The 18,554-nt window shown below is 56.1% G+C and overlaps 1 protein-coding gene across 1 annotated transcript; it reads left to right on the forward strand.

Annotated features, from left to right (window-relative positions):
* Window positions 1-8,187: 8,187 nt before the first annotated feature.
* LOC123190774 (probable inactive receptor kinase At5g67200) lies at window positions 8,188-11,784 on the forward strand. Its single transcript, XM_044603489.1, has 2 exons — window positions 8,188-9,883; window positions 10,890-11,784. The coding sequence occupies exons 1-2, from the start codon at window positions 8,332-8,334 to the stop codon at window positions 11,456-11,458; spliced, it is 2,121 nt and encodes a 706-aa protein (XP_044459424.1). The 5' UTR covers window positions 8,188-8,331; the 3' UTR covers window positions 11,459-11,784.
* Window positions 11,785-18,554: the final 6,770 nt, after the last annotated feature.

Consider the following 18,554-nt stretch of genomic DNA (forward strand, 5'->3'; position numbering starts at 1 on the left):
TGATCGACTCCGGCTCCACCCACAACTTCATCGCCGAGGAGGCGGCCGCTCGTGCTACACTGCCATCCCCCACCACCGAGAAGATGCGTGTCACGGTGGCCAACGGCGAGCGTGTTCCGTGCCAGGGCGCATACCGCGCCGTCTCCTTCCGCATCGACCAGGAGGCGTTCTCGGAGGATTTCCTCGCCTTGCCGCTCGCAGGCTACGACGTCGTCTTGGGCACGCAATGGCTGGCGACGCTTGGACCGATCCTGTGGGATTTCCACGCCCTCTCCATGACGTTCTGGCGGAGGGGCCATCGGGTCTGCTGGCGCGGCCTTGCCGGACCGGACGGGCCAGCCCTGCAATCATGCAATGGCCGCGATTTCCTCGACGCCATCCTCACCGAGTTTGACGGCATCTTCGCCGAACCCTCCGGCGTACCACCACTCCGCAGCCGCGACCACGGCATCACCCTGCTGCCCGGCTCCGCCCCGGTGGCCGTCCGTCCATATCGCTACCCGGCCGCGCACAAGGACGAGCTGGAGCGTCAGTGCGCCGCCATGCTCGCCCAGGGCATCATCCGAGCAAGTCGTTCCGCATTCTCATCGCCGGTACTGCTGGTCCGCAAGCCCGACGGGTCCTGGCGCTTCTGCATCGACTACCGCGCCCTGAACGCCATCACCATCAAGGATGCGTTTCCAATTCCGGTGGTGGACGAACTCCTCGACGAGCTCCAGCGCGCTCGTTTCTTCACCAAGCTCGACTTACGCTCCGGCTACCACCAGGTGCGGATGCGTGCGGAGGACATCCCAAAGACTGCCTTCCGTACCCACGACGGCCTCTACGAGTTCCTGGTGATGCCGTTCGGCCTCTGCAACGCGCCGGCGACGTTCCAGGCACTCATGAACGATCTGCTGCGGCCGTACCTGCGCCGTTTCGTTCTCGTCTTCTTCGACGACATCCTCATATTCAGCGAGTCGTGGGCCGATCATCTTCGCCATGTGCGCACCATCTTTACCGTACTGCACCAGCACCGGCTCTTCGTCAAGAGGTCCAAATGCTCGTTCGCCGTCGAGTCGATCTCCTACCTGGGTCACACCATCTCCGCGGCCGGAGTGGCCATGGATCCGGAAAAGGTGCAGGCCGTGGCCGACTGGCCGCAGCCTCGCTCGGCGCGCGCGGTCCGGGGGTTTCTCGGTCTTGCAGGGTACTACCGCAAGTTTGTCAAGGAGTTTGGCGTGGTCGCCGCGCCCCTGACGGCCCTGCTTCGCAAGGACGGCTTCTCATGGTCGCCGGAGGCGGTAGCAGCTTTTACCGCCCTCAAGACGGCGGTCACCACGGCTCCCGTGCTCGCATTGCCCGATTTCACACGGCCGTTCATCGTCGAGTGTGACGCGTCTACATACGGTTTCGGGGCCGTCCTTCTCCAGGATCAGCACCCGGTGGCTTTCTTCAGCCGGCCGGCCGCGCCTCGTCACCGTTCTCTGGCGGCATATGAACGGGAACTCATTGGCCTGGTGCTCGCTATTCGCCATTGGCGACCGTACCTCTGGGGGCGCCAATTTGTGGTAAAAACTGACCACTACAGTCTCAAATTCCTCCTTGACCAGCGCTTGGCAACCATTCCGCAGCACCACTGGGTCGGCAAACTACTGGGGTTCGATTTCACTGTGGAGTACAAGGCCGGTAGTACAAACACGGTGGCGGATGCCCTTTCCCGCCGCGACACGGAAGAGACGGGGGTCATGGCTATATCTGGTCCTCACTTCGACTTCATCGACCGCCTACGGCACGCTTCGTCCACCGACCCAGCACTCGTCGCGTTGCGCGAGGATATCACGGCAGGCGCTCGGCAGCTGCCGTGGACGCTCTCCGACGGCCTCGTCACTTTTAACGGCCGCCTCTACATTCCGCCAACGTCTCCACTACTCCAGGAGCTTCTCACTGCAGTGCACGATGACGGACACGAAGGCGTCCTGCGCACGCTGCATCGTCTCCGCCGCGACTTCCACGCACCTAACCTTCGCAAGACGGTGCAGGAGTATGTCCGCGCCTGTGGTACTTGCCAGCGTTACAAGTTCGAGCACTTGCACCCCGCCGGTCTGCTGCTGCCACTGCCGGTGCCCACGGCCGTGTGGACTGACGTCGGCATCGATTTCGTAGAAGCGCTCCCTCGTGTGGGCGGAAAGTCTGTTATCCTCACCGTGGTGGATCGTTTCAGCAAGTACTGCCACTTTGTGGCACTGGCCCACCCGTACACGGCGGAATCAGTGGCGCAGGTGTTCTTCGCTGAGATTGTGCGTCTCCATGGCGTCCCGCAGTCCATGGTCTCTGACCGCGACCCCGTCTTCACCTCGGCTTTTTGGCAGGAGCTCATGCGCCTCACCGGGACCAAGCTGCACATGACGACGACGTTTCATCCACAGTCGGATGGCCAAACGGAGGCTGCTAACAAGATCATTGTGATGTACCTCCGTTGTCTCACCGGGATCGTCCCAGGCAGTGGCTCCAATGGCTTCCCTGGGCCGAGTACATATACAACACCGCCTACCAGACAGCAACCCAAGAAACTCCGTTCAAGCTTGTGTATGGCCGTGACCCTCCCACTATTCGCTCTTACGAGCCGGGCGATACACGGGTGGCCGCAGTGGCCAGGAGCATGGCGGAGCGCGACGAGTTACTCGCAGACGTCCGCTATCGTCTACAGCAAGCACAAGCGGTCTACAAGTCCTACTACGACAGACGCCATCGGGACATTCGGCATGACGTGGGCGATTGGGTCTGGCTTCGTCTTCGCCAGCGCGCCGCGTCCTGTCTCAACCTGCCAACCAGGGGCAAGCTCAAGCCACGCTTCTATGGGCCGTACCGCATTTCAGAGGTCGTCAACGACGTGGCCTACCGCCTTGAGCTTCCGGCACGCTCGCGCCTCCATGACGTGTTCCACGTGGGCCTCCTCAAGAAGTTCTTCGGCACGCCTCCAACTGCACCACCGGGATTGCCTCCGATCCACAACGGGGCGGCTGTTCCAGAACCGGAGCGCGTGACTCGTGCACGACTAGCACGCGGCGTTCGCCAGCTGCTCGTCCACTGGAAGGGTGAAGCAGCATCATCAGCTACATGGGAGGATCTTGACAGTTTCGTCGAGCGCTACCCCGCTTTTCAGCTCGAGGACGAGTTGCTCGTCGAGGGGGGGAGAGATGTCATGTGGGGCGCTGCGTACAAGCGCGGGTCGCGCGCCTAGGGGCAGCAGCCGACGGCCACAGCTGGCGAGGCATGATCGGGACAAGGAGTCCTGATCCTACGTTGGTTCCTAGAGTCCAGGAGTAGTTAGTTTCCTAGTTTGTTAGGAGTCCAGGAGTAGTTAGTTTCCTAGTTTGTTAGAAGTCCATAAGGCCTTTATATATCCTGTAATCTGCACCCTTGGACGCAGGCAATAAATCATTATCTCCTACCTCCTCCTCTACTCCTAATCTCTTCTCCTGCACCATTGAGCAGTTAGGCAAAAACCCTAGCGCTCCTATCAACCGAGACTACGAACTACGTAGTCGAGGTCCTGCTGTCTTGGGCACCGAGGTCCTTGACAAGTATATCTTCTAAACTCAAATTATAGCTACAGTAAAACAATGCTCTACTTTCTCTAGCAATGGCAAAATTCAGAGATGTACATATTGAGGAGGTGTTCATGTTGGGTAGACGCGAGGCACTGGGTGTCGAGGGGTACAGGGGTGTACAGCACCAGCGGCGCTGGGGGTTTGGCCACTGCTGATGAAAGTATGTCATCTCTGCTCTCAAGCACCACCAGGTGGTGGTAAAACTTCAGTAGCAGAGGACACCCGACCAACAACATCTAAAGAAAAACAAATCGTTAATTCACTCTAGTTTATTTTCCACAGGAAAACATAAGCAATAGCATTGTAAAATAAAAGGAATTGTCAAAATTAGTAGCTTCATATGAGAAATCAAATGGGAAGACAAACGGCAGTACTCGGTAATCAAGTGGCCAGGATACACACACAGATCAGATATATTTCAGTGAGAGAATATTCTGATCGTGGTTCGTGATTTCCTCTCAGAGCAATTGATACTCACGCTCACTCCAATACTATTGGCAATTCCATGAATCAAATATATGCCTTCTTTCATAGCAATGAGCTCTAGAACCTTGACCATCTAAGGGAAGATAATTTTTTTCCATCAAAGTTATAAACAGACCCAATTTGAATGTACCTCATCTAATGAAAGGTGCATAGATGTTTAACAACCTCAAGGTATGAAGAATCATAGAATTCATAAGACGCCTATGTATACTATGTATTAATGTCTCATGTCTTCAGAAATCTCTATCTACTTTTCAGTAGGAAAATTAGCTACTTCCAGACTTATGTGCTCGACTTGATAACTTATAAACACTCTCGGCCATTAACCTATTTCACGGACTTCAGCACAATACTTGTATAAAATTTATAGAAATTCTGTTCAAAAAATGTTAACCTAAGTCGGCAATGCATATATTACCCACATCTTATTCTTCGACCAAATGAAGGTAACAAACTCCTATAAGTATAGATGAAACATATGTTATGAGCACCATAAAGATAAAAATTATCAAATGACAAGGGAAGCGTAGTTTTGCACAAGTTACCATTCATGCACCTGAAGGATTGAGTCAGTAATATAACCATCATCTCAAGGTTCTTCCACTATCTTCGTCCTTCCCACCTCCTCGCGAGCAAACCCACTGCCCCGCCCAAATCCATCTCATGTCTTCATCGACCTCACAACCAAAGTACCAATCATCAAAAATCGAATCACCACTCTGGCTGGATGCTATAAATCTCGTTTTCCATTTCAACTGAGCTCTACAATACTGAAATTTCTAAATCCACGTGCTTTCCTTTTTCTACATTTCCACTGTCTTCGTGAAAGTGAAACTGACTATGTGAAACCAGACATGTCCTGCACAAACCCAAGGAAGATCTAAGTATGTTGGTGACCTGTTTATCATTCAGCTTCTTAGAGTACCTTTGCCCTTCAACAATGTTGCACGCCCACAGTCAATTTGTAGAATACACTCAACATCCGATGTCTAATTAAAATATGAGCATCGGATGTCTAATTTTTAGTAAACAGCGAGCATGGATACAGTGCCTCTGTAGGCAAATATACAGGCCGTGAATCACTTCTAGACTGCAGGCGCCAAGTAGTACTGCAGATTGTAGTAGTATCTTTGCATGAAGTACTGAACAACTGACATTCTGTTCCTCTCTCATCAACACGAAATCTAACAACCAACAAAATAACAGATGAAAAACGAAATTAGAAAGAGAATAATAATCATGAATTGATACTAAAAGGGACTCTGTGGTATGACATTCATAACAAAAATGTGAACAGGAGCAGACATAGATCTTTGCAATGTTACAGAAATCAAATGCATGGGACCCAGAAGAATGTTCTACACAAATTATTCATCTAACAGATTCCTGTCACACAAACATCAATGAGATAATGAAGAAGAACAAGCCAAAAATTAATAGGAAAATCTTTCTAATATTCCACAACACTGATTAGTCGCTCCAGAACATAGTGCTAAATCTGAACAAACCAAACAACACCCAAATCAAAGCATGAGATGCAAGGAAGAGAGATAAATGTCACCCATCCTAGCGGATCACCACATCGTGAAGCTTGATGAACTCAGAGGATATCTTATACTGGAAAAGATTTAAAATTGGTAGAATAATACAAGTCTCTTATGCTGCCAACACACAACCTGATACATGCTACTTCTACTACATACTAAGCAGCTAAAATTCCAATAGATGATAGTGGTTGAACTGAACGAACACTGCTTATACAGCAGAGTAAATAGATGAGCTCACAGTCAGAGTGTCAGACTTCTCCTCCGTATAACAAGATCAGGCCATGAGCACACATATCCAACATAAGTTGTTTGTAGTACACGCTGAGATAACTATTCATCATGTGTATGCCACTGCAAAGCTAATTGATAACTGAAGAAATAGCAGAATCGCAGACGGAGCCGAGGGATGGAAACAATAACTAAAACAGGGGATTCCATCAGGTGTTTAGCATTCAAGGGGATAGAAACAATACCTCTCCTGTAGCCGCTGCAGGCGACATTGGACCACTCGACGGATGTTCTTGTTCCTCCGGCGAACTCGGCGGTGACATTGGACGCTTCGTGAAATTTTCGACAGAATTTGATGGAGACTATGGTCCAAGGACGCACCTGATGGAGATTCAGGCCCAGGACGCTTCCCTCTTATAGCAGTCAAGTCAAATCTGGGTCGGGCATTACATTAATCTGTGTTGGACAAGGACACGTTCAGCACTCTTCAATCCTAAGCAGACACGGGAGTAGGACGCCGTCGGGGCAATTGGAGCCGTCAGCAGGCGGCGGCAGCAGCACCCCGACGCCCAGCAGCTGCAGCACGTGCCGCTCGTCGTTGGACAGGAGTGGTGGCCGCGCGCTGCGGGTGTCGCTCTCCAGCGCCAGCCTCAAGGTCCTGTGGTCACCCCCCCTGTGCAGCCCGGCCGCGAGCATGGGCAGCTCGACGAGGAACGCCGGTGGCGCCCGGGTGTCCTCATAGATGGCCAGGCTCAGCTGACCGCGGGGGTGCCCGAAGAGCGTCACCGCTGCCGCATGGTCCGCAAGGGTAGCCCTGCTGCCGAGGAAATGCGGGTGAGCGGCCGGGGCGCTTACCATCTTGTGGAGGACGCGGTCGTCGTGCGAGTATGGGTGCGCGAGGGCGGAGGACCGCCGCGCCATGGCCAGTGCCCGCAGCAAGCGCACGCTTTAGGAGGAGGTGGAGGACGAAGGCGGCGCTGGTGCACAGCGTACTCACCCTGCCTCCTTGCCTTCGGGTCCTCTCCTGCTCCACTTCGGCAGAAGCCGTCTCCGCCGCACACGCCCCGGCGAGCGTCGTCCATCCTCCCTGCGCGAGGCACGACGGTCGGACAACCACCGCCACTGCCTCGCCTCGCTGCGCCGTCTCCGCCGCACACGCCCCGGCGAACGTCCTCCATCCTCCCGGTGAGCGCCCTCCATCCTCCCGCGCGAGGCACGGCGGCCGCCGGTGCACGACGGAAAGGGCGTAGCCGCCGGCGCAGAGTGGATAAGAGGAAGGGGAGGACTGCGGACCGAATTGAAATGCCGATAGGGTTTTTCTGTAAAAGTGAAACGTTTTCTCTGGATGCCACTAAAACAAGGACTGCAGGTTGATTTCCTGTAAATCGAGGGGCTTTTTTGCAAAACAAGCACGACGGACGACCAGGCGCAATAGCTGGTTTATTATAGTATATAGATAAAAGATAAATATTTCATTCTAGTTTTTTTTTTTTATTCACGTCCACCCCGGACACGATTTGGGGTGCGGCCGCGCGGTGGGCGCACCACGACCCATCGGACAAAGCCGGACACGGGCATCGGCGCCCCAAAGAAACAAAATCCGGCCAATCCAGACGTCCGTTTGGGATCGCGCGGCGCCCACCTGGGCTCCCTCCTACGGTGGATCGTCGTCGGCTTGAGGCCTCCTCCGAGCTCGGTGACGACGACGTGCTGGCGCCGTGGACGAACTGCGCGGCCGAGAACGGAAACGTATGGGCCACCGGTCGATCACGCATGGCGCAAGGGGACACGAATTGAAAGCAGCCACTCGCCGCCTGCCGACGAAAGTGTGTGCTGCCGCTGTGCTGTACGCCGACGTGTTTTACCACGAGGGGTGGTAGGTGGGAGAAGCAGGCCGACTGACCCCACCCACGGGCCGGTGAACGTTAACGGTTAACCGGCCAGCATCAACGGCTATTTTTCAAACGCTCGCCGTGCCGGCCATGGCACTATTCGTTTCCCTGTCTCGGCCGTTGGATGTACTGCAAGCGCCCGGGCGCAGCAGGTAGATATAGAATGTTGGTGGCGATGACGGGCTGAGGTACAAGCGACCGATGTACCCATAACCCACATTGCATCACGTGAAAATAACCCAATCTGATCAATTACCGATGATTCCAGCACGTTACTGGTAGTGCTTTCTACAGTGCCCTAGCGTGTAGTTTAGCCACCTGCGTGAGCGTAACTGCGTTTAAATTAAACTCCAAAGCAAGCGGTTTTATTGTGTTCCGTACGTTTATTCCAAGGATACAAGCACTCAACACCACGTGCCACGGCGACCGCCCCTCTGACCCCTCACTCGGGAGTCACACCCACCCACACCCCCACACCTCGTCACTCCACTCCACCGCGCACTGCACGCAGCCCGCACTCCATGGCGCCGCTCCACTGAAATCCACCACCTCCCCACCCCGCAAAACCCCAAACGAACCCCGAAAATGCCGGCGCCGGCGCCCCGCCCCCTCCCTCTCCCCATCCTCCTCCTCCTCGCCGCCGCCGCCGTCGCCACCGCGTCCGCCGCCGTCCCGCCCGCCGCGTCGCACTCCCAGCCCACGCTGCCCACGAAAGGGGCGGGCGCGTCGCACTCCCAGCCGACGAAGCCCGCGGCGCCGCCGTCCGCCGCGCTGGCCACGGCCCCGCCGGCCGAGGGCGCGCTGCTGGCGGCCTTCCTCGCCAAGGCCGACCCGACGGCGCACCTGCGGTTCCCGCTCGCCGCCACCCCCTGCGCGCACCCGGGCGTGACCTGCAGCGGCGCGGCGGGCATCACGCACCTCGTGCTCGAGCAGGCCGGCCTCAACGGCACCTTCGCGCCGGACACGCTCTCGGGCCTCGCCGGGCTGCGCGTGCTCAGCCTCAAGTCCAACGCGCTCCACGGGCCCGTCCCCGACCTCTCCGCGCTCGGCAACCTCAAGGCGCTCTTCCTCGCCGGCAACCGCTTCTCCGGCCCGTTCCCCGCCTCGCTCGCCTCGCTGCGCCGCCTCCGCTCCATCGACCTCTCCGGGAACCGGTTCTCCGGCGCGCTGCCGCCCGGCATCGAGGCCGCGTTCCCGCATCTCACGGCCCTGCGCCTCGACTCCAACCACTTCAACGGCTCCGTCCCGGCATGGAACCAGTCGTCGCTCAAGCTGCTGAACGTCTCGTACAACGACTTCTCCGGCCCCGTGCCCGTCACCGCCTCCATGGCGCTCATGGGCGCCGACGCGTTCGCCGGGAACCCCGGCCTCTGCGGCGAGGTCGTCCGCCGCGAGTGCAGCGGCTCCCCCCTCGTTTTCTTCCCCGGCGACGGCAGCAGCGGCTCCGCCAGTCCCCCCGCGCAGAGCGCCGGTGCCACTGGCGTAGGCCCGCAGCGCCAGGGCTTGCCGGGCTCGTCGGCACCACGCGCGCACAAAGTGAAGAAGAAGACGGCAATGACTGTCGCGATTGCTTTGGCAGCCGTGCTGGCCGTACTTCTCGTTTGCGCCATAGTTGCCGCAACGAGGGGCAAGAAGCGTAGGCGTCCGAGCACGGCGGCATACCCGAGCCCCAAGAAGAGCGCGGCCGCCTCGCAACTCAGCAGGGAGATGGACAACTCCGACATTGGCTATGTGGAGTGCGTGCCGGACGAGGAGGCGGCGGCGATGATGATGCCGGAGGAGAAGGCTCGCCGGCTGGGCCGGAGCGGCTGCCTGACGTTCTGCGCGGGCGAGGCCACGAGCTACAGTCTGGAGCAGCTGATGCGCGCGTCGGCGGAGGTGCTCGGCCGCGGGAGCGTGGGGACGACGTACAAGGCGGTGCTCGACGGCCGGCTCGTGGTCATTGTCAAGAGGCTGGACGCGGCCAAGATCGGCCCGGCGGCTTCGGAGGCCGAGACCTTCGAGCAGAACATGGATGTGATTGGCCGGCTGCGGCATCCGAACCTCGTGCCGCTGCGCTCATTCTTCCAGGCCAAGGAGGAGCGGCTGCTGGTGTACGACTACCAGCCCAACGGCAGCCTCCATTCTCTCATCCACGGTAAGCTCCATTGCTCGGCTTGTTGCTCCTTAGAGTAGATTTTTGGGTTGCACTTAAACATTTTCTGCAAGGAACACTTCTGATTGCTGCCATTACACTTGAATCTGGAACCCTAGTGGATAATTATCAGTAGAGTGGGCTAGGCTAACTTTAACTTTAACAATCTTCATCCTCACATGGCAACGAATTGAAATTCAGAAGACCTGCCACGTGAAACTCTGCTAGCGAATGAGTGTACCTTGGGTGGAACGATCTGTGCAGTACTTTCTGCTGTATGGGTTGATTGCTGGTGCTTTTTCTGCCTCAAGTCAATAAACAAAGCAAGCAGATGTGCATTGAGTGATCGCCAATCTAGCACGCGACCATGTCTTGTGGGATTGAACATTAGTAGGGTCTCATCCTTTGTTTGGAATGGACCCCTTGCAGTAAGCCAGTAACATGTGATTGCTGTTCTAGATCAAACAACAATGTAGATTCATGAAAAGGAAGCCATGAATACAATTATAAAGGTCGCAAGGGTCAAGGCGGCAACAAAGAGAAAGATTGGTAATTATTGCCGACCTTTGTTTGAGGAAGGGAAATTGGAAGAACATGTGATTGCCACATAGCAACCGGTAACTGCTCATGTGATGTTTTACAGATTTTTTAAACTGAACTTGGTATCACCATGAAGAGCATAATGTTACAATTGCTTTATAGTTACAGTTTTGGATGATAAATTAATTTACGGCGGGAGTAGAAATTGATTTGAGCCTTTCAGAATGCAGTGATAGCGAGCTTATTCGTTTGATTTGTTGGTTATGTTCAATTGTATGTGCTGTCTATCTGTACTCCAGCCAAATGACATAGTATCTTGTAAGCATGTTATACAGAGCTTTCCACAAGTTGGTACATATCAGGATACCAACATAGCCTTTGTACATTCATTGGATACTCTAATAGCACTAGAACCTTTTGCTGCTGGTGTTTCACTGTTATTAGCTTGACAAGCTCAAATCGATTGCAGGTTCAAGATCGTCCCGGGGAAAACCGCTGCACTGGACTTCATGCCTGAAGATAGCAGAAGATGTTGCACAGGGCCTTGCTTACATTCATCAGGCATCCCGGCTTGTTCATGGAAACATCAAGTCCTCCAATGTCTTACTTGGTTCAGACTTTGAAGCTTGCCTCACCGACAACTGCCTTTCATTCCTTCTGGAATCAGCAGAAGTCAAAGACGATGCGGCATACAGAGCACCAGAAAACATGAAGTCCAACAGAAGGCTCACACCCAAGTCAGACGTCTATGCTTTTGGCATCCTTCTCCTCGAGCTCCTCAGCGGCAAGGCGCCGCTTGAGCATTCGGTTCTGGCAGCAACCAATCTCCAGACGTATGCGCTGTCGGGGAGGGAAGACGAAGGAGTGGACAGAGAGCGCCTCTCGATGATCGTCGACATTGCGTCTGCCTGCGTCCGGTCATCGCCGGAGAGTCGGCCAACTGCCTGGCAAGTCCTCAAGATGATTCAGGAGGTGAAGGAAGCAGATGCAACTGGTGACAATGAGGACGGCGATCTTGATCTTACTAGCGACTCCTAGACCCTGTTCCTATTCGTCCTATGGATGAAATGGATCATGTCCACTGGGTTGATGCATTATCCCAAGTGAACAACCGTAGTTATATGCAGTTTGCTCTGCCTAGAAGAGCTGATGGAAGGGTGTTAGTGGTGTGGGAGAATGGATTTGGGGTCATGATCTCTCTGACTGGTGTCTCTTGAGCTCCGAATTCTGTAGCATATGTTAGGTTTTCTCCCCTGGTGTACCCCTGGTGTATGGATGTTGTGGTGATGTGGACATGGTGTTGTCTTTTTAGCATCAATCTTCCTTGGAGATTTATATTATAGTGAGGTTAAAGGCCAAAGTCACATAGTACTGGTTCAGCACCAATCTTCTACTATGTGGAGATTATTAATAGTGAAGTTACAGACCAAAGTAATGTACCGTGTTGAGATTAGTACTGATCAACTCTGCTGCTGCCAGTTTGGCTTCATATTTTTTTGGATGCATGATGCCAATGTTGCTGGGAAAGTGTGTTCTGGGCACCATGTGGTTGCCCGTTTTAGCTGCAGAATTGTCCACCACCTTTGCAAGACAGTTGTCCACTCCACTGCACATGATCACAATTCACAAGACCATTGTCTGTAGCAATAATGGTGTGCAGTGGCGGAGATAGGCCCCAGGCAGCCCGGGCGGCTGCCTGGGGCGTGAGATGTGGCACTACTGTGTTTTTGTATGTTGTAGCACTACTGTGGCACTGCCTGGGGCGTGAGATGTGTTTCCTGGGGCGTGAGGCGTGAAACAGTGTGCTAAGGTGGATCTGGCCACAACAATGTGGCCCAAAAAACACATATTGTTTTTAAGTTTTTTTGTTTTTTCACGCCAGTCCCGTCTCGTGTTTGTGGCAAAGAACTGTTTGCTTTTTTTTTTTTCTGATGATGTGTAATACGCACATACACACCACTTGACCACTATACATACATTCAACTGGAATTGTATTGTGTTAGAAAGAACACTGATCACATCTCCTAATGACTCCATAGAATGACAATGGATGATAAATCGGCCAACCTCGTTAATATCCTAGTACTAAACACATGAGCTGGTGTGAGTAGATGCGAGCTCCTGAATTTGAACTTTGATGCCCACGGGTTGAGTCATGTCCCCGCGACTCTGCCACCACACAACTACAGTTCTCTTCTATGTGTTGGAAGATAGAGAACTTGATTGGTCAATAGCCGGATTTTGACACTCTTCTCCAAGAAATTTATGCATGGCAAGCAAGAGATAAAATGGCGAAACTAATTGATCGGCACAATTGTGGCAAGATCTGCTAAAAAGGTGTGAGTACATGGCAAGTTAGATAGGTTATTACAAATGTGTGGCATCTAAGCTCATGAGTGTCGGTAAACACAAACATGTAAGATGTCGTATCATCTCATACGAGTGAGACAGGGATAAATCACCATTCTTACTTTTGTCGTGGCACAAGGGCGCGCAAGGTGTGTGCAACCACAACATCAAGAGACAACCAAGACGTGATGTCGGTGGATAGCAGGTGATAGTGTGATATGACTTGCGAGCGTGGATCGCGCCCAGGCGGCAGAGCGAACAAAATCCACCAGGTATGAAATGTTTAGCCATTGCCACCACACGTGCATTTCTTGCTTTTCTTCAGCAATGTGTTGACCATGCTCCACGAGCGGTGAATCGCTAGCCGCTGATACATCCTTCATTGTTGAAACTACACGAGTCATCAGTAGAAGTACTGCGCTATGCGATATATCATGTCACCAGATTACCGAAGCCTCTCAGTCCTAACACGCTACCTTAGCTCAATATGCATGGATTGATGCTGATACACATGAATCCAGAAATGTTTCTCTCCTTTCGGGCTTGACAACTTTCTGTTGCTTTATTATATAGCTCCTCGATCTGTACTGATGTACAAATATCGTACTACAGGCTAAGGCTGTGCCAATTATCTCGACCAATTTCAAAGATTTGGCTGTACCGGTTGGTAGGTTCATGGCATGCATCCTGATGTAGTTCTCCTAGAGCCACTAAACACGTGTTATCCATGCCCAAACTTATATATTAAGCAAAATAAATATAGTAAGAAAGAATCATGAGTTATAATTTGGCAAGCGGATATGGCGATGCCATGGATAAACTAGAGGGTAGCGAACGATGAGTAATTGCTGTGTCGGGGGTTGGGTGCGACATATGCCAAAGGATGGCTTATCATGATGGGGCGAGTAGAACGTCGCCGGTGCCTGGAAACGGGATGAGGCGTAGGCATGCACGCCGACGAATCTTATCCAGCTTCAGGGCTCTCCGGGGAGATAATACCCCTACTGCTGCTCTACGGGGTCTCCGCATGATCACTAAGGCAAAGTGTTTACACGATAGCTTCTTGAGCTGTTTCCTGGAGGTAGGAGAGGGCCATGCTAGCTCTCTCCCTCCTATATGATCTGGTCTAAAACTAATAGGTTCCAACCCTTTGCATGGGTGCCCTAGGAGTTTATATAGGCCTACCCCCCAGGGGTACAATGGTAATCCGGCTGGACGCGAGCCCAGCCGTCAGTGCCTCTGGCCTCCGTCTTCTCCGCCGACTGCTGGGGCCCGCCGACTGGTTGGCCCCACCGACTGGCCAGGTACGGAGCCGACAGGCCGCGTCCGCCGCGGGCGGGTCTTGCCGGCTGCTAATTACTGTAGCCGTGCTTCTGATGACGCGGGCTTGATCATGGAGTCGTGGCAACAGCCCCGCCGCCTGGCGGGCGATCACTATTGCCACTCTCCGTCACATCTGATTAATGGCGCGTGGGCCCCGGGGAAGGGTCTGGCCGACTCCGGGGGCCGACTGGTGGCGCACTTGCTGTCTCCTGGGGTCCCTCTGACTGGTGGGACCCGCCGCCCCAGGGTCGCACAGACAAGCCGTCGTGGGCTCAGGATTCGGTCCTTCAGTGCTGATGTCAGGGCCGGCAAGGCAACAGTGCCACGTCGCACGGAGATCTCCCCGGGTACGGCGTGTTGTGGCCATGCCTGCCCTTGGTAAGGGGCGGGAGCGGGCTTTACCGTAGCCATTCCCCGGTCCTGTCCCTCCTGATGAGGATATGGGTTCGTTCGAGTCGCAGGCCGACTCCCCAAAGCCGGCTTCTCTGGAAGTCGCCAGTCAGGAGTCGGCTTATCCTGAAGTCGTCCCCGGGACTCGGCCGCGAGTGGGCAGTCGGCCGTCTTGCCGCCGACTTCTCAGAAGGCGGCTCTTCATCCTGGGGTCTTGAGGGGCGCAGCCTGCCCCGATGTCTTGAAAGGTTCTAGGGCTCGGGTTGGCCTACCCGTGGCCCATTACTCCGACAGTAGTCCCCGAAGCTGGTGAGGCGCCGCGGACGATCGGCCGAGAAACCTCAACAGTTTCTCTTTCCAGGTGCTCGACACATGGTTCTTGCTTGACTCCCGCCGGGCCGACTAGAAGGAGTCAGACTCGCCCAACTCTGACTCGCACAATTTTTCGAACGTCGTGGCGGGATCCAAGTAGCGTGCTGGCTAAGCCTCCAGGCTGCCGCCCGTTCCAGGCCTGTCACGTGATAACACGTGGCCGGGCCATTCTGCCAGTCTACACGCACAACGGGACAGGCCCGTAGGCGGGGCCCGCCACTACCGCGCCTCGGCGCCCGAGCGGATCCGCTATGGCCCAGGCGGACGGTTGGGATTCCCGTGGAGTTACTGCGTGCAGTAACTTTGTCGTGGAAACGTGGGGGTCGTGGGCGCAGCAAATCCCACGACCGCCCCTCGGCTTCGCAGCCCATGAGGCTATAAGTAGGGGGGCGCGGCAGAGCACACGCGCCCCTCCTTCTCACTACTCCTTGCTCTTCTCCTTCTTCTTCTTCTTCGCTCCGCCGCGCGCCCAAGCTTCGACGAATGCCGCGGCGATCAGCTCGCGATGAGTTCTTCTTCTGCCGCCGCACCTCCCCCGGTGCGCTCCGGCACCTGGGACGGCTCAGAAGTTCACGACGACCACATCGAGTTCCTCCGCAAGACTCGTCGGCTCCCCGACGAAGATTACGTGTGGGTGCGTCTTGTGCCGAGGGGGAGATTTCCCCCGCGCCGCAGGAGGGCGAGCGGGTCATCTTCCGCTCGCACTGCCTGCGCGGGTTGGGGCTGCCGGCGAGCAACTTCTTTCGCTCTTTCCTGGAGTTCTACGGCCTCCAGCCGCACCACCTCACGCCCAACATGGTGATGCTGCTGTCCGCCTTCGTGGCCTTGTGCGAAGGCTTCCTCGGAGTCCTCCCCACCCTCGAGCTCTGTGGGGAGTTCTTCTTCTCCAAGCTCGGCACCCAGGCTGCAGGCGTGCCGGCTCAATGCGGCGCTTTCATTGCCGTGCGAAGGTTGGGGGCCGACAACCCCTTCCCCACCATCTGGCTAATAAAGTCGGTGAAGATGTGGCAGCGATCGTACTTCTATGTCAGGAGCGTCTCCGCGAGGGGCGACTGGGTCAACCTGCCGGCTTTCGAAGCCGGCCCGCCAGCTGGGAGACTGCCCAACTGGTCGTACCGGGCCAAGTCGCTGACGCCTGCGGGAGCCGGCGCCGTCACGCGACTCCGAGTGCTGACGCAGTCGGAGGGCTTGACTGGTCCAGACCTGCTGGCCGCCTTCGTGGCGCGCTGAGTTCTCCCGCTCCAAGGTCGCCCCCACATGATATGCCAAATGAGCGGGCACCGTGACCCGAGTCGGATGTGCACCAAGGACATGCCTCACGAGGAGGTGGCCTACATGGTGAACTACCTCTCGGACAGCAAGCTCCTGAAGGATTGGCGGTTCGGCAAGGAGCCGTACTCCCGCGCCAACCCCCCGCCCGTAGTGAGTTGCCTTTTCTTTCTTTCTTTGGATTGTCTTCTTTCTTGCCGAGTCTGTTTTGTGTGGCCTGACCAGTCGGCTTTGGTCAGAATCCCCTCCTCCATCCACCAGCCGGCACCTCAGGGCCGGCCTGCGAGTTCCTTGCCAACCGGGCGGAGAGCGACGTCGACGACCCCGATCTGGGGGCGGCGGCTTTGGAAGACGATGCGGAGGGAGGAGGAGGAGCAGCAGGCGGCTCCAGGCCTTCGGCCACTTTCGCCGACTGGCCTGACGACGAGGCCGAGGGAGAAGTCGCCCCCCCCCCCCCGCCATCGGCCAGGAGACAGCCAGCCTGGCGCGGGCTCTTCTGCCGCGCCGGGTTCTCCAGGCGGCGGGAAGAAGCGTAGGGCCGTGCCGACCTTGTTTGGCAGTCGGCCGAAGAAGCCCAAGGGTTTGGCTGCGGTGACCCGGCGGAACGAGGCGGCTTCGAAGGCCATCCGCTTCCGTAAGGAAGTGAAGAAGCCGCCACTGGTCTCCGCATGAGTATTCCGTCTCAACGCTTTATTCTTTCTTTGTGGCTTTGTCTGAATCTTTTACTTGCTTCCCTTGCTTCAGGGCTCCCCTCACTCTTGAGAGGGTCGTCGACGCCTTTGTCATGGGGTCAGCGAAGACGTCCGCCTCCACTCGGCTGATTCACCCCGCCGCCGACCTCCGGGAGGCGACGGAGCGGAATGCGCAGGAGAAGCGCAACGAGGAAGAGGCCGCCCGCCTGGAGAAGGTGGAGGCCGATAAGGCGGAGGCCTCCGCCAAGAAGAAACTGGCCGAGGCCGAAGCCATCGCCACGACGAAGCGGTAGGCTGAGGAGGCCGCGCACCGCCAATCGGCAGTGTACGTCACCCCGCTGAACTCTGCGCCGCCGCCTCCGGAGTTCACGGGGCAGACTGGGGAAGCCGGCGGCGAGAACCCCGTCATGGAGAGGGAAGGCGGCGACTCCTCTACGCCGGACGTGATCGTTCCGCCGTCCCCTCCACCGCCGTCTGGGAGCGCGCAAGGCAAACAGCTAGCGGACCCTCTGGTGCCGCCGACCGAAGACGAGGCCGTGGCGAGGCTACTCCTCCAAGTCGGCTCACCAACGCGCCGCCGTCTGGAGAAGGCGACTTCGGCACCCCGCCCCCTGGAGGCTGGCACCGCCAGCTCGGCGATCCCAGACGCCGAAGCGACGAGCGCTGCGCCCATTGGATGGGTGCGAGGAGGCGGCACAGGGCCGCTAAACCAGGCGCTTCTGGACGTCCAGGCGAAGCTTCGAGCTGAGGGCGACACCCTCCAGAACTACACCAAGGCGTACCTGGCATCGCGGGCAGCCGTCCGGATATGTTTTTTCTTTGGTCCTTCTCCGTGGGGGCGCGCCAGCGCACCCACTGGGTGTAGTCCCCGAGTTTTGGGCCGGCTGCTGAGCAGGCGGTCCGGAACTCCAATAGGTGAGCTCCGGGTACTAACTTTTGTCTGAAACACTTGTCGCAGGACCACCACAACCTCCGCGTTACTGCCTTCATCCGTAACGTTGAAGAGCTGGGCAAGCGGACCACCGACTTGTCGGAGAGCCGGAGTAAGTCCTTTTTCTTCTTTGCGGGGGCGCGCTGGCGCACCCGCGGGCTGTAGTCCCCGAGATTTGGGCCGACTACTGAGCAGTTGGGCCGGATCTCCGAGACGACCTTCTTTATTGATGACTTAACGCCTTCTTTATTCCTTCTCTTCAGAAGCCAACGCTGCTCTTCAACAGCAGCTGAGCGAAGCCAACTTTGCATTGTGCGCCAAGGGGGAGGAGTGCAGCAAGCTCGCCACAGAGCGCGATCTGCTGGCCACTCAATTGGCAGAGCAAAGGGAGCTGCTTGCGAAGACGCAGAAGGAGGCGGAAGAAACGGAAACCGCCCTCCTGGCCGAGTTCGCGAGCGAGCACTCCTCCTGGACTGACAAGGAGGCGATGCTGGCCTCCGGCTTCCATGAGATTGAAGACATCGTTGATGGTGAGTTTCTTTACTTTCTTTCTTCGAGCTGCCGATTATAAGTCGTGCCGACTCCTGGTTTTTGACTTGCTTCTTCGTTTCTTCCATCTTGGCAGACTTCTTCCCTGGGCACTCGCAGGCCGCCATGCAAGCCATCGAGGCTGACCGTGAAGGTCGGAGGGCGGAAGGTGCAGAGATCGCCGCCGACGCCCCCCGAACCCTTGATGAGCATATCCTGAGCATCGAGGCTCGCCTTCGGCCGACTCACCGGATGATGCGCCGGCTTCAATGTGTCGGCG

This window comes from Triticum aestivum, chromosome 2A (assembly GCF_018294505.1).
Source record: "Triticum aestivum cultivar Chinese Spring chromosome 2A, IWGSC CS RefSeq v2.1, whole genome shotgun sequence".
Taxonomy (NCBI): domain Eukaryota; kingdom Viridiplantae; phylum Streptophyta; class Magnoliopsida; order Poales; family Poaceae; genus Triticum; species Triticum aestivum.